Source organism: Gopherus flavomarginatus, chromosome 3, assembly GCF_025201925.1.
Source record: "Gopherus flavomarginatus isolate rGopFla2 chromosome 3, rGopFla2.mat.asm, whole genome shotgun sequence".
In the NCBI taxonomy this organism is placed as follows: Eukaryota; Metazoa; Chordata; order Testudines; family Testudinidae; genus Gopherus; species Gopherus flavomarginatus.
In genome coordinates, this window is record NC_066619.1 from 278,879,875 (window position 1) to 278,893,395 (window position 13,521).

The 13,521-nt window shown below is 47.8% G+C and overlaps 1 protein-coding gene across 1 annotated transcript in view; it reads left to right on the plus strand.

The window, feature by feature from the left end:
* The first annotated feature begins 2,737 nt into the window (after positions 1–2,737).
* ADRA1D (adrenoceptor alpha 1D) overlaps positions 2,738–13,521 on the plus strand; it is a 74,968-nt gene continuing 64,184 nt past the window's right edge. The window contains exon 1 of the mRNA XM_050943396.1: positions 2,738–4,657. Coding sequence (XP_050799353.1) covers positions 3,694–4,657 — 964 coding nt within the window. The 5' untranslated portion in view covers positions 2,738–3,693. The remainder of the gene's footprint in view (positions 4,658–13,521) is intronic.

Here is a 13,521-nt window from a genome sequence, read left to right on the forward strand (position 1 = left end):
CAATAGAAAGCTAGAGGAGGCTGAGGAAGTGTGAGACAACAGCCTTAAATGTGAAAAGGGGAAGCATTTGTCTTAAAATTCGTCAAAACTCAGAATTTCTGTTTCACAGAATATTCTGACATTTCAGAAATGTTTAGAAAATTTTGTTTTGGAAAAAGCTCAACATTTTGTTTCAAAATGAAATTTTTGTTTCAATTTTTATTTTATTTTTTAATTTTTTCATTATTTTACATAATTTTATGTCATTTGAGTAATAGTGAATGATGTCATATCATAATTGAAATATGTAGCTGAAATATTTTATTTATGTTGTATTTTATTTTTATTTAATTTCATTTAAAAATAAGCATTAAGGGAAACAGCTATTTTATACAGATTGAAATATCTTAATGTCTAGATCACAGTATCTTCTGTTTGTGTTATAATGAAACAATTTGACACTTTCAATAAACGCTCAATGTATTAATTAGCTGAGCTGCTGTTTTCAAGGTCCTCGTGTTAGCCTGAAATTAATTTTTCTCTAAGATAATAAAAACAGCCGCTCCTCTATAATGTAATACATATATTACATACATTTCAAAATGTTTTGGTGCAGGACATTTTATCATACCTGTACGATGTTGCAGAAAAAATCAGTTTCATTGATACGGCATTTTCTGACCGAAAACAGTTTCAACATAAAATTTCAAACCAGCTATAGCTGCAACTCCTTTGAATTCTTCAACTGAACAGATTGACTTGCACAGTGTTATCTAAACACAAAGTGGCACCTGTTTAATTAAACCAATTGAGTTTAACCAATGCAAAACCCAATGTGGACACTCTTTTCTCTGCTAAAGAGTGGCTTATTCGGTTTTATCTCAGAGCTTTAACTAATCAATTTCAATAAAACCACATAATCCTGGTTTAAATTGAAATAAGTGGCCACACAGCCATTCGCACCAGTTTAACTAAATTAGTTTTAAATCAAACATTCAGTTTAACCATTGCAACTCTGTATAACAACAATCACCAAGGCCCAGATCCACAAAGGTATTTAGGTTCCTAATGTCCGTACTTTTGTAGCTCAGGGCCCCCAAATCCAGAAAATTAAATATTTTTAGGGTAAAGATTTAGTGTTATTCTGATTGTGAGCAACACTCTATTCTATTCTGTTCTATGCAGGTTTTTATAGGACACCCACCACCATAGTACCAGAGCACTGCCCAGTAGCGCATTAAGCAATCTGTCTACACATTAAAAAATAAATTTAAATACTGCTTTACATAAAGTCAACTACTCCTTAACTGTGGGGAAATGTAAGTTTTCCGTCTCTGTGTGTGCCCATAGATAAGATTCGATATATTTATCGAGAGTGATAGACATAGTGAGATCTATCTAAAGCTGTACAGATATAGCTACAAAATTTGTTGGGCTAAGATGACAGCAAGCTGAACTTGGCTTCTCAGGAAGAAACAGAAGTAAATAGGGCCCGTTGAAATGTTTTCCTCAAAACATTTTCTTTTCATGAAAATGATTGTTTGATGAGAACAGAAAATTGTCATTTTGCTTGAAAGGTTTTGTTCTTACCAAATAAATAAATACATTATTAAATACAAAAATCAGTTTGGGCATGTTTGAGGGGGGTCAGGTTTTTGCCCTTGCCCCCTTTCTTCTGCATTGGGGAAAAAAAGCTGGAACGTAAAGGAAGGAGGATGAAAATCTCCCTTTCAAAAATAAAACTTACACACACACACACCCCATTCAAAGGGAAGGAATTGTTGGGTTGGGGGGGTTGTGTGTGTGTGTTTGTTTGTTTTTTATTTTGTTTTGTTTTTCATTTCCTTCAGAAAAATACACAACATTTTTGACCAGATCTGCTCATCGCACGAATCAGCAGCAGCCTCTGCTCAGGCTGCAGTTAAATCACTTGGCTGCAAATGTTTGCGGCCACGGCGGGGGCGGTGGGGGGAGAATAGTTGTTAAAATGCAAGATAAACATAACTGAAAGCAAATATTTCCTGTGTACAGTAGGAACTAGCTTCGGAACCATCCCAGCGAAACTTACAGGTCGCTGCCCTGCCATAATGTATGGAGGCGGGAGGGGAAGAAGGCTCGTTAGAAATAAATCACTGGAAACAGGGCTTGGGTCTATCCGTGGGGAAAGTGACTGTATAAACAAGCCCCCAAGCAATGCCTGGACATTTTAACCACAAGCTGCCTTGCAAACAGCACCGGGGGCGATGCCCTGGTCGCGCAATATCCCTGCCCAAGTGCCTTTCTCCTGCCCTGTACTTTGGGGGGTTGGATCTTTGAAGGCAGCGCTGCCTACGTAGGCTGGGGCTCCAGCACCTGGCTGCAGGGGGAGGGAGGGCGCTCCTGGGGGGTTGGCTAAAGGAAGGCTGGACAATACCTGGAGGTGCAGGGAGAGGAGGATGGGGCTGCTGGGAGCTCCCGGCAGGATGGGGAGGGGATGAGAGAAGCAGGGGGCGGTTTGGAGAGGCAGCAGTGCTGGCCATGCCAGGTAGGGGGGTTAGGGGGCTGCCTGGCGGAGGGGGCTGCTGGATTGAGGCTAGTGGGCAGAAGGAGCTAGCTGGAGGAGGCAGCGATGCTTGGGGCAGGAAGGGGAGCAGCAGGAGGGGGCAGAAGCCAAGCCTGCGTCAGCTGCCCTCCCCCCGCGGGGTGGGGTGTTCCCCCAAAGGGGCTCTGGACCACGGGCACCACTTGTGCCTAGGGAGACTGGGTCAGGCCCCGGGAGGCAAGCCCCGGCAGGAGCCTGGCGCTGGGCTCGATCCTACGACTCCCTCCTCTGGAGTCTGAGCCCACGTGGCTCTGGCCGCAGAGGATTCCAGCCATTTGCTGCCCCCTAGCGCTGGACAGGGGCCTCGCTGCTGCCTCGGGAAGCGCTGAGCCTCGACTCGGTGCCGCTGCAGCAGGGGTAGCGGTGTATATTTAGCCGCGTGGTTGCCTCTGTCTTTAAAAATGCTCCGCAGTGGCTCCTTCCCCCAACGCTTGCCCTGCAGAGAAGGAGCTTTTTGCATCCTCCTGGCGTGGAGCTGGAATGGATCCTCGTGGATGCCAGGCTCTGGGATCCCTTTTCTTTCCAAAGTAACAACTCCCTCCTCTTCCTCCTGCTCCCCCAGCATCCCGCCCGCCCCGATCAGCAGGGGAATGCAACAGAAGCGTTAGGAGGAGTTTGGAGAACTGAGGTTGCCACCACCCCGGGAAGCGAGGCACAGATCTCGCTCGCTCTCTCTCAGCCGTGCCATCCACTGAATGCAAAGTTTGAGCATCCGAGGAGCTGGTACTTTCCGCCCCTCCCTCCGCCTTAGAGTTGGATTTTCCTTTCTGCATCCTGGACTGGGAAGGGAGGGGAGGATGGACGTGAAATTTGCAAGCAGTCTCTTGTTGCATCCGTCTGGCCAACTCCTGCATCCTCAGCCGAGGCATCTTCTTGGATGAAGGCGAGCAAAGGGTACCCCATGCTCTTCCTTTCCGTTTGCTCCCCCCATCGCTTCCCGGGAGACTTGCCTGTGTGGGGTGGGCTGGAAGCGGGGGGTGGCTGAAACACAACCTCCTGGCTGGGGACTTGACTGGGGGTGAGTGGAGGAGGAAGAAACTCTTTGCAGTGCAAGGGAAGGTTCGGGGGGGGGAGCATGTCCTGCGTCCCTTCCACAGTGGAGCCATCCTCCATGGAGCCTGGACCCTTTTAAAATGACTTTTCCTGATCTGATCAATGCCAGCTTGAATTGGAACCAGACGGGACAAGGCAGCGCTAACTGGTCCTGGAGGGAGTGGGGGCTGCCGGGGGAGGACGCAGAGACCAATGGCACCTCCCTGCCTTTGGCCCTGGATCTCCAGGCGGTGGGCGTGGGGGTCTTCCTGGCCCTCTTCATCCTGTCGGCCATCGTGGGCAACATCCTGGTCATCCTCTCGGTGGCCTGCAACCGGCACCTGCAGACGGTCACCAACTACTTCATCGTCAACCTGGCCATCGCGGACCTGCTGCTCAGCACCACCGTGCTGCCCTTCTCGGCCACCCTGGAGGTGCTGGGCTCGTGGGCTTTCGGGCGCATCTTCTGCGACATCTGGGCGGCGGTGGATGTCCTGTGCTGCTCCGCCTCCATCATGAGCCTGTGCATCATCTCGGTGGACAGGTACATCGGGGTCAAGTACTCCCTCAAGTACCCCACCATCATGACCGAGAAGAAGGCGGTGGTCATCCTGGGGGTGGTCTGGCTCTCCTCCATGGTCATCTCCATAGGGCCTCTGCTGGGATGGAAGGAGCCGCCTCCCCCGGACGAGAGCATCTGCAGCATCACCGAGGAGCCGGGCTATGCCCTCTTCTCCTCCCTCTTCTCCTTCTACCTGCCCCTCATGGTCATCCTGGTGATGTACTTCAGGATCTACGTGGTGGCCCGGCGGACCACCAGGAGCCTGGAGGCGGGGGTCAAGAAGGAGCGGGGCAAGTCCATGGAAGTGGTGCTCCGGATCCACTGCCGCAGCGTGGTGGGGGATTCCCTCTCCAGCGCCAGGAGCAAAGGGCACAACTTCAGGAGCTCGCTTTCCGTTCGCCTCCTGAAGTTCTCCCGGGAGAAGAAAGCGGCCAAGACCCTGGCCATCGTCGTGGGGGTTTTCATCCTCTGCTGGTTCCCTTTCTTCTTCGTCCTGCCTTTCGGTAAGTGAACCCCCCGCTGCGCTGTCGCGTCCTCCCCAGCGAAGCGGAGGAGCGCGACCCCTCTCGCTCTTCGCTGTTGCTCTCTGCCATGAGTAAACTTCCAGGCTTCATTTCAAGCGCTGGTGGCAATTAAAGGGGGGCGGGGTCCTTCTCAAGGGCGGAATAATAATGATACTCTCCAAAGAACTTCGCAATATCTGCGCGCCCTCTTCCCCACCGCGGTGGAACGTCCATCAGCAGCTGGCGCTAGTCTGGGTCAGAAATTGACTAAAGATTGTGGTAAGGGGTCGGGGGAGAATAACACGTGTTTTATGCTGTGATCATTCTGAAACTGCCCAAACTGCCCCAAGAGCGAGGCATCATTTTGTCAAAGAGACACTGAGAGGGAGAAGGAAAGAATCAAGTTACTCAACATGGTCAGGAGCATCAGTGGTTACTTTGGTGCATTTCTCCCAAGTTCTGTGCTCTTGGATTGGGTTGTCCTGATGTAAAGCCATCCAGGATCAAACCTGGGACCTCTGAAGCTAAATGTACAAGCCTCTATTGCATGAGCTAAAAGCCATATGGCCCTGAGCTAAGACTGTAGCAGACCCATTTAACTCTAAGTGGACTCGGTGCCACTACATGGGACAGAACACTACACTAGGTTATACTGGTTCTTTCTCAGCTCCCCATGAGTCAGGCTTCTGATTGGCAGCCCTGAGACTCATCACAATAGGTTGCCAAAGTCTAGAGGCCCTGAGCCAATGTCCGCACAGATCAGTGGGAAGCCTCTCCTTGACTTGGCTGGGCTTTGGATCGGGCACCACGTTTGCAAATGAAGAGGGCAGACATGGGCAGAAGGCATCCTCCTCTTGACTATGGATGCAAAAACATTGGGCTAAACCTGTGTCTGGTGTAACTCCATTGCCTTCAGTGGAATGTGATGCCAGGGGTGTATTTTGGACCAAGAGCCAAAGTCTTCTCTAGAATGGTAGCATTTTTCTGGGTGATTTCCCATGGCTGCTACCAGTATCTATGCTGATTGCTGAGAGGCGAAACTCTTGTTTTGTCTGCATTTCGCTGAGACCTTGTGATGTGCCACACACAAGGCCTATTGATTTCCTCATTCTATAGCCTAGTGGTAGGAACTCCTAGATTCAATTCCTGAGTCTGCTTCTGGCTTATTCTGGTGCATTTGGCAAGTGATGTCACCCTTCTGTGCCTCAGTTTACCCATCTGTAAAATGAATACAATTTAGCCCCACCTACCCTACACAGAAGATGTGAGGCTTAGTTCTGAGTATCTGGAAAGCACTTTGAAATCCTCCAGTGAAAGTTGCTGTAAAATGCCAAGATTATCATCCCTGTGCCGCTTTGTGCATTTCCCCAGCCAGTATTCTAAGGGTTAAAATCTTTGTGCCAATATTGCTCTGGCATGCAGGCAGCCTCTGTAGCTTTGCGAGGAAGAGCTGGCAACCCCCGGCTCCAAAGCCAGGTTTCATGACCTTGGTTAGAAACACAAGTACTAGTTCACAAGGTAGGACAGAGGCATTTACACCAGTGCTGGCAGATCTTCCCCTTGGAGCAGCATAGCTAGTTCATAAAGAAACGGGAGTTTAAATACCCCTTATTCTCTTTCAGACTCCCCCAAAATATAGTTAGTGGGACAGATCCTCAGCTGATGGAAATCCAAATAGCTCCTAGAAGTCAGCGTAGACCATGCACACCAGCTGAGATCTGATGCCGCATTGTCAACCATCCCTCTCCAGTCACAGACAACTCATTAAATAAACAGCTTTAGGAAAATCCTAGGGTCCAGGAAATCTTACAGCCCATTCTGCATCGGATTTTCTCATGCCCTTAGTTATTGTTGAGGGGGTGCTGAAGGGGTCAAAATGCATCCTCTTGACACTAGCCAGGCCTTTTTCCCATCCTGTTGTCATCTGAGCCTACAGGGAGGTGTCACGTGATCGAAGGCCATGCATCTGAGATTTAGATTACATGAATCGCCTCACTGCTTATAGGCAGCATAATAGATTTGTTTAGCCCAATGGAAAAGTCAATTTAAAAAAGCATGCAGGGACACAGCCGCTCTGTCAGAACATTTTTAAAAGATATTTGTTGTGGTGGGTTTGTCCCTTTTAAAAATCATTTCTGGACTTACCGTTCCTGACAACACTTTGAAAAATTGAGATTTAGGTGAGTAAATCATGGTTTAAGGTCATAGCAGGGAGCCAAGAATTTGTGAGTTCTAATCCTGCCTGTGGCCTTGGCCAAATCACTTATTTGCTTTGCCTCAGTTTCTCTTTTGTGATGATGATGGTGCTATTTTCTCTACCTCATCAGGATGTTGTAAGGATTAATTAGCTATATTTAAGAGCCAGTTCTCACCCTAAGTAAAAGATGAAGTATAAGAACAGCCATATTGGATCAGTCCAGTGGTCCATCTAGCCCAGTATCCTGTCTTCCAGCAGTGGCCAGTGCCAGATGCTGCAGAGGGAATGAACAGAAAAGGGCAATTCAAGAGATCCATCCCCCTGTGATCCAGTCCCAGATTCTGACAATCAAAGATTTAGAGTGGGGTTGTGTCCCTGACCACCTTGTGTCATAGCTATTGACAGACCTATCCTCCATGAACTTAACTAAATCTTTTTTGAACCCACTTTTGTCCTTCACAACATCCCCTGGCAAGGAGTTCCACAGGCTGACTGTGCGCCGTGTGAAGAAATACTTCCTTTGGTTTGTTTTAAACCTGCTGCCTCTTGATTTCATTGGCTGGCCACCAGTTCTTGTGTTATGTGAAGGGGAAAATAGCACTTCCCTATTCATTTTCGCTGCACCATTCATGATTTTACAAATCTTTATCATATCTCCCCTTAGTCACATATTACATGTTGCTCAGAGCATGGGACCAGGAGCCAGGATTCTCATTCACCGTGTGACTTTAAGTAAGCCACTTAACCCTCTCTGTGCCTTAGTTTTCTATTGCACTAAATGGATATAATGTTATTGACCTACCTCCTGGGGTATGTTGTGAGGCTTAATAGTTTGTAAAGAGCTTTGAGATCTTTGGACTTAGTGTGCAATGGAAATGAAAAGTTTGATTATAGAAACATGAGTGGAATAAATTCAGTCTCTCTCATCAGCTTTGTATTTGACATGTGGTCACATCCTTATGCACGCCCCTTGGAAGAGCCCGGATAGCCAAAACTCCAGCATTAAATCCTACCCCAACGCTTTTGCATTCTATTAATAAGCCTAGGAGTTCGGAAGCTCTGCTACAGAGTTATTTCAAATAGGAAACCGAGGGGAAAGATTGTCCGACAATATCTCTTTTTAATAAACATGTTTTCTGTTTCCAGTTGGAAAGTTGGGCTCGATCCTCAGCGGGTGTAAATCCATTCCACTGAAATCAACAGAGTGATGCTAATTTACACCCGCTGAAATTCTGGCCCTTCTCCTTGGAGCCAGTATTTCCGAAGTACATTTTTCTTTCTCCGTTTGTGCAACTTGACAGTTTCAGTGTAAAAACGACTTCGGTGTCAGCTTCCCGGTGGCTTTTCAATATGTTTTTCTAAATTGCACAAGTTCATTTATGGTTCGACTTTCAAAAAAAGAACCCATGCTGCCTTTGATTTCTTTTCATTGCGTTGCACCATTTCAAATGTGTGAATGCCTAAACAGTGCTTAGCAGGAGAGTTTTTGCAAACATACTGTGTGGCTTTACAGACACAAATGTAGCTCCTCACTGGATATAAATCAGTAGAGCTCCATTGCAATCAGTGCAGCTACACCATTTCCCACCAGCTGAGGATCTGTCCTCTGTGGAAAAGAGCAATTCTTAGAGATTAGCAGGAACCTAGAAATTAGGACTCGGGGGTTCTATTCTTAACTTCCTGTGTGACCCTGGACATATCACTTGACCCCGCTTCTTACCCACCAGTAAAACAGGGATAATAGTTACCTAATTTGTTGGGGATGAGGAGCTTAACTAATGAATATTTTAAAAGCACTGTGAGATCTTTAATAACTCTGCATATATGTGCAGTGGTGTTATTCATTTTTTGGTCCTAGACCTAACTGCAAAAATATTGCTTGAAATCTAAACGTATTCCCTAGTACCTCTGTGGAGTTTTATCAGCTGAATAACCTACACCCTTCTTGGTATTGTGATATATATCTCCAGCATACGATGCAATCGTCGAGAGTATTGGTGCAATTAATAAGAATATGTTTGCCTGGCTAATAAGGCACTTTAGGAAGCTGTTTGCTTAGCAAGGGACAAAACCCTAATCACACCCTGTCAAGGTTCCTTCCCCACTCTGAACTTTAGGATACAGATGTGGGGACCTGCATGGACACTTCTAAGCTTAATTACCAGCTTAGATCTGGTATCGCTGCCACTATCCCCAAGCACTAATTTTCTTCCCTGGGTAGCCTTGAGAGACTTCACCAATTGCCTGGTGAACACAGATCCAAACCCCTTGGATCTTAAAACAAGGAGAAATTAACCATCCCCCCTCCTTTCTCCCACCAACTCCTGGTTGATCCAGATCCAACTCCCTTGAATATTAAAACAAGGAAAAAATCAATCAGGTATTAAGAAAAAGGCTTTTAATTAAAGAAAAGAAAGGTAAAAGAAAACCCTCTGGGAGAGATTAGCATACCAGCTACTCTCACAGACAACAGATTCAAAACACAGAGGATGTTCCCCAGGGCAAAAATCTTAATGCACAAAAAATACCCAAATACCCAATTTTGATAATTCCCTTAATGGTACCAAGACAAGTTACAAAGAAAATAAACATAAACCTATTTATCCCTTTCCAAAACTTACTACTCTGATAAGAGGCTGGTTCCTTGATCTTTTTCACTCTGGCTGAAAATGAAACTCTAAAAACAAAAGGAAAACTTCCCTCCTTCCTTTTGAAACATCTTGTTCCCCCATTGGTTCCTCTGGTCAGGTGTTAGCTAGGCTAGGTGAACTTCTTAACCCTTTACAGGTAAAAGAGGCATTAACCCTTAACTATCTGTTTATGACACACCCGGAGTATATGCTTCCCTTTCTGGGCATGTGCAGCTCCTGTTGATAGTAATAGGAGTTCTACGGTCCAATGAAGAAGAGAATCAGGAGCACCGCCAGCTTTTTTGGCACCCTAGGTGGCGGAAGGTCCTGCCCCCGACAGAGGCAGCCGAAGGTCCCGCCCACAAAATACAGACGACAATCACGGCAGCCAAAGATCCAGTCACCGCGGTCGCCACCCCCCAAATGTTAGTGCCCTGGGCTACCGCCTAGGTCGCCTAATGGGTTGCGCCGGCCCTGAAGAGAATGCATGGGCTCTGTGAAGTAAGCCACTGGAGTTAAACTTACTCCCTGGCTGGATATGCCATAGCACCTTTCCCATTAGCAGGGATCCAGGTGAATGCCTTTTGAGACTAGGGGCTGGATTTCTAAAGGTGTTTAAGCATCTAAAGATTCAGCTAGGTCCCTAAATACCTTCAAAACTCCAGCCCATAATCTGTATCTGATCTCAGGCCACCTGTGTAGTGCTGTATAGTTGTGGGGGGTTGGTTGGGGGGAGGCACTTCGCTACCACCGACCCTCAGCATGAGGGAGCCTTAGCTGCATCTGGCAGAGGTCAGTTCCCTGACACGTCTGGGCACAGGCTGCACAAGCATGCCCCTCTGCAGATAAGCAAGAGATATGCTCCACACCCCCCAGCCCTCCAGCGTTCCCCTGGAGCATAAGGATTGCTCACCTGCAGTGGGACCATGGAGCCGGCCTGGGCTGAGAGGGGAAGGCTTCTGTTCCTGTGGCAGGGAGCTGACCCTGGGGCAGGCACAGACAAGGCTCCTACAGGGCAGGTAGTACATTAGGCTCACATTAATTATCCTGCTTAAAGGGCAGCATAGCCAGGTACTTTATCCTTCATGCGTGGAGAGGGCCCATTCCTGCTGTGTTTGTTTTCCAAAAGGAATGCCCCAAAATCAGTTGCAGGACAGAGGTTAGAGATGGGACCAAACTGAACACAGGATCCAGTCGTCGGCCCCCACTCCAGTCCAGAGCAGAATGTGTCAACTGGGCCGACATCTGTTTTTACCAGTAAAGGGGTATATTCTTACTCAGGCTATGCGCCCATTCAGGGGAGAGTAAGAATACTCCTGCCCCCTCTACTCCCCTGCTCTATCTGGACCTTGGATCTCTGTGCATAGAAGTAAATGGGCCTGTCCCCTGCTTACTCCAGCCCTGGGGCACGTGGGCAGAGGGGGAGGGAATGGGTGGAGCCTTGTCTCCGACTCATTGGGCAGACTGGCTGATCCAGCATGGGTACTCTGCCAGCAGTACATTGCTACCTCCTGAGAGCAAGAAGGGAGCAGGGTCAGGATCAGAGGCGTGTCTCTGAGGGCTTGGCTACACTTGCAAGTTACAGCACATTAAAGGAGCCCGGGCACCCTAGCTCACTACCTGTCCACGCTGGCAAGGCACATAGAGTGCTCTGACGACGATGCTAGAGCGCTCCTGGTACTCCACCTCGGCAAGTAGAAGAATGTTTGCTGCGCCCCCCCTGGAGCGCCCCAGCATCGGTGTGAACAAGGTTTTGCATTATTGCACTCTGATCAGCCTCCGGAAACATCCCATAATCCCCTTAAGTTAAGTGGTCACTTGTCATTGGTTTGGATATGCCCTTTGAAAGCTCCGTTTAACAGCCAGCTGCTTATCTGCTCCGAGACAAAGCAACCATTACTGTGGAATGCTGTGTGTGAGAGAGAGGCGGGTGGGAGGGGGAGGTCTGATGCTGTCTGAACTTACAAGACAGCATGCTGACATGCTCTCAGCCCCCCACAACTCACTCTCTCTCCCCCCACATACACACAACACACTCCCTGTCACAGCTCACCCCACCCCATTTGAAAAGCACATTGCAGCCCCTTGCATGCTGGGATACCTACCACAATGCACTGCTCTCTGTAGCCATTGCAAGAGCTGCTAATGTGGCCACGCCAGTGAGCTGGCAGCTGGCAGCGTGGACAGACTACAGCGCTTTCCCTACTGCGCTCTGGGAAGGCTGGTTTACCTCAAAGCGCTCTACATCTGCAAGTGTAGCCAAGGTCTGACTCACAAATCTTCCAGGTGCTACTTCTAGGCTGTGTCTACCCTTACGGCAGCGTTTAGAGTACAGGCACTACACATGGAGCTAAACACTACAGGGAAAGACTCCAGCAGCAGAGAGGTAGCAGGACCTTGTACTGCTAAAAATAGCACAGTAGACATAGGAGGCGCTGCTTGGGTGTGTAGAGAGCCCATGTACGCGTTGGCCCTGGGTCTTCAGGCACGTAGGGCACTGTACTCTACTCACCTAACCTGCGTCTCATTGTCTACACTGCTCTTTATACCCATGCTCGCTGGGCTTGTCGGATCTGTACTCTACGCACAGCTGTCAGTGTAGACGTACCTCTAGCATGATGCACATTATTCACTCCGCATTGCTCAAATCTGTGCCTAGAGCCACAGTCTAGCCCTAAATTTGAAGCCATCTGAGTCCAAGTCAGGTTTTAGATTGTCATTTGTATTCTTTGGGTTGTTTCTCAATGGATTAAAAGTCTACAATGTATATTAGACTGCTTTCCCACTGGGTTTTGCAGAAAATCCAGGCTTACGGCACCACGACGGTGGCTCTGACTTGAGTGATTCCATCATTTATAAATTATGTGACAGGGAAAGGGCATTTGTTTTGCAGCAAATCTGAGAAGGAGCTGCAGTCAGTTCTGTCATGAAGGGGGAATGTAAATCTATATTGGATGCATGGAGGATTGTTTTAAATGGGTTTCAGGAAGGCTGTGTGAAAGGATGTATAGTAAGTATCATTAAGTATTACTCCGATTTTATTTCCTTTTATATAAGGTGGTCATCCGTCCTAGAGATGGCAGAATTGGTACGGAAAACAAAATGCACTAAGCTAAACCCTGGTGTAAATCAACTGGGCCGAATACATCAGTGGTGTAACTCCACTGACTGAATTGGGTTTATACTGAGGAAGAATTTGGACTGCTCCTTTGTTGAAATTAGAATCAAACCATTTTATGGATGCTAGTGTAACTTACAGTCAAGTTTGCTATATGATCTCTTCCATGCCTGATCCAGGGAGGATATAAATCTGCTAGAGATACAGCTGAGGACTTAAGGTGCATCTATACTGCAAAAAAAGGCCCCCACCAATGAGTCTCAGACCCCAAGTCAAGTGATTCAGGCTCACACGATGGGGCTAAAAATAACAGCATAGATGTTCCCACTCAGGCAGGGTGGGGAGGGTCTCAGAGGCCAGGCTCCAGCCCAAGTGGGAATGACTACACTGCTATTTTTAGCCCCAACGCGTGAGTCCCCAAACCCACATCAATTGACCCAGCCGCTGGGACTCTGCTGCGGCCTTTTGGTTTTTGCAGTGTAGATGTACCCTCAGTCCTTCAGCTCACGCTGTTGAAGTTCATACTTTAGCCCTCAGTTTGGTCCCTGATGAGGATCGAGGTGATGTTTGTTACAGCAGATCACTTGGACTTTTATTTATGTATTTTGTTCCTGAAGGGAGATCCGAAAAGGATGGAGCTCGGCTGTTCTCAGTGATGACAGATAACAGAATAAGGAGCAATGGTCTCAAGTTGCAGTGGGGGAGGTCTAGGCTGAATGTTAGGAGAAACTATTTCACTAGGAGGGTGGTGAAGCACTGGAATGGGTTCCCTAGGGAGGTGGTAGAATCTCCATCCTTAGAGGTTTTTAAGGCCTGGCTTGACAAAGCCCTGGCTGGGATGGTTTAGTTGGGGTTGGTCCTGCTTTGAGCAGGAGGTAGGACTAGATGACCTCCTGAGGTCCCTTCCCCTTCCCCCCCC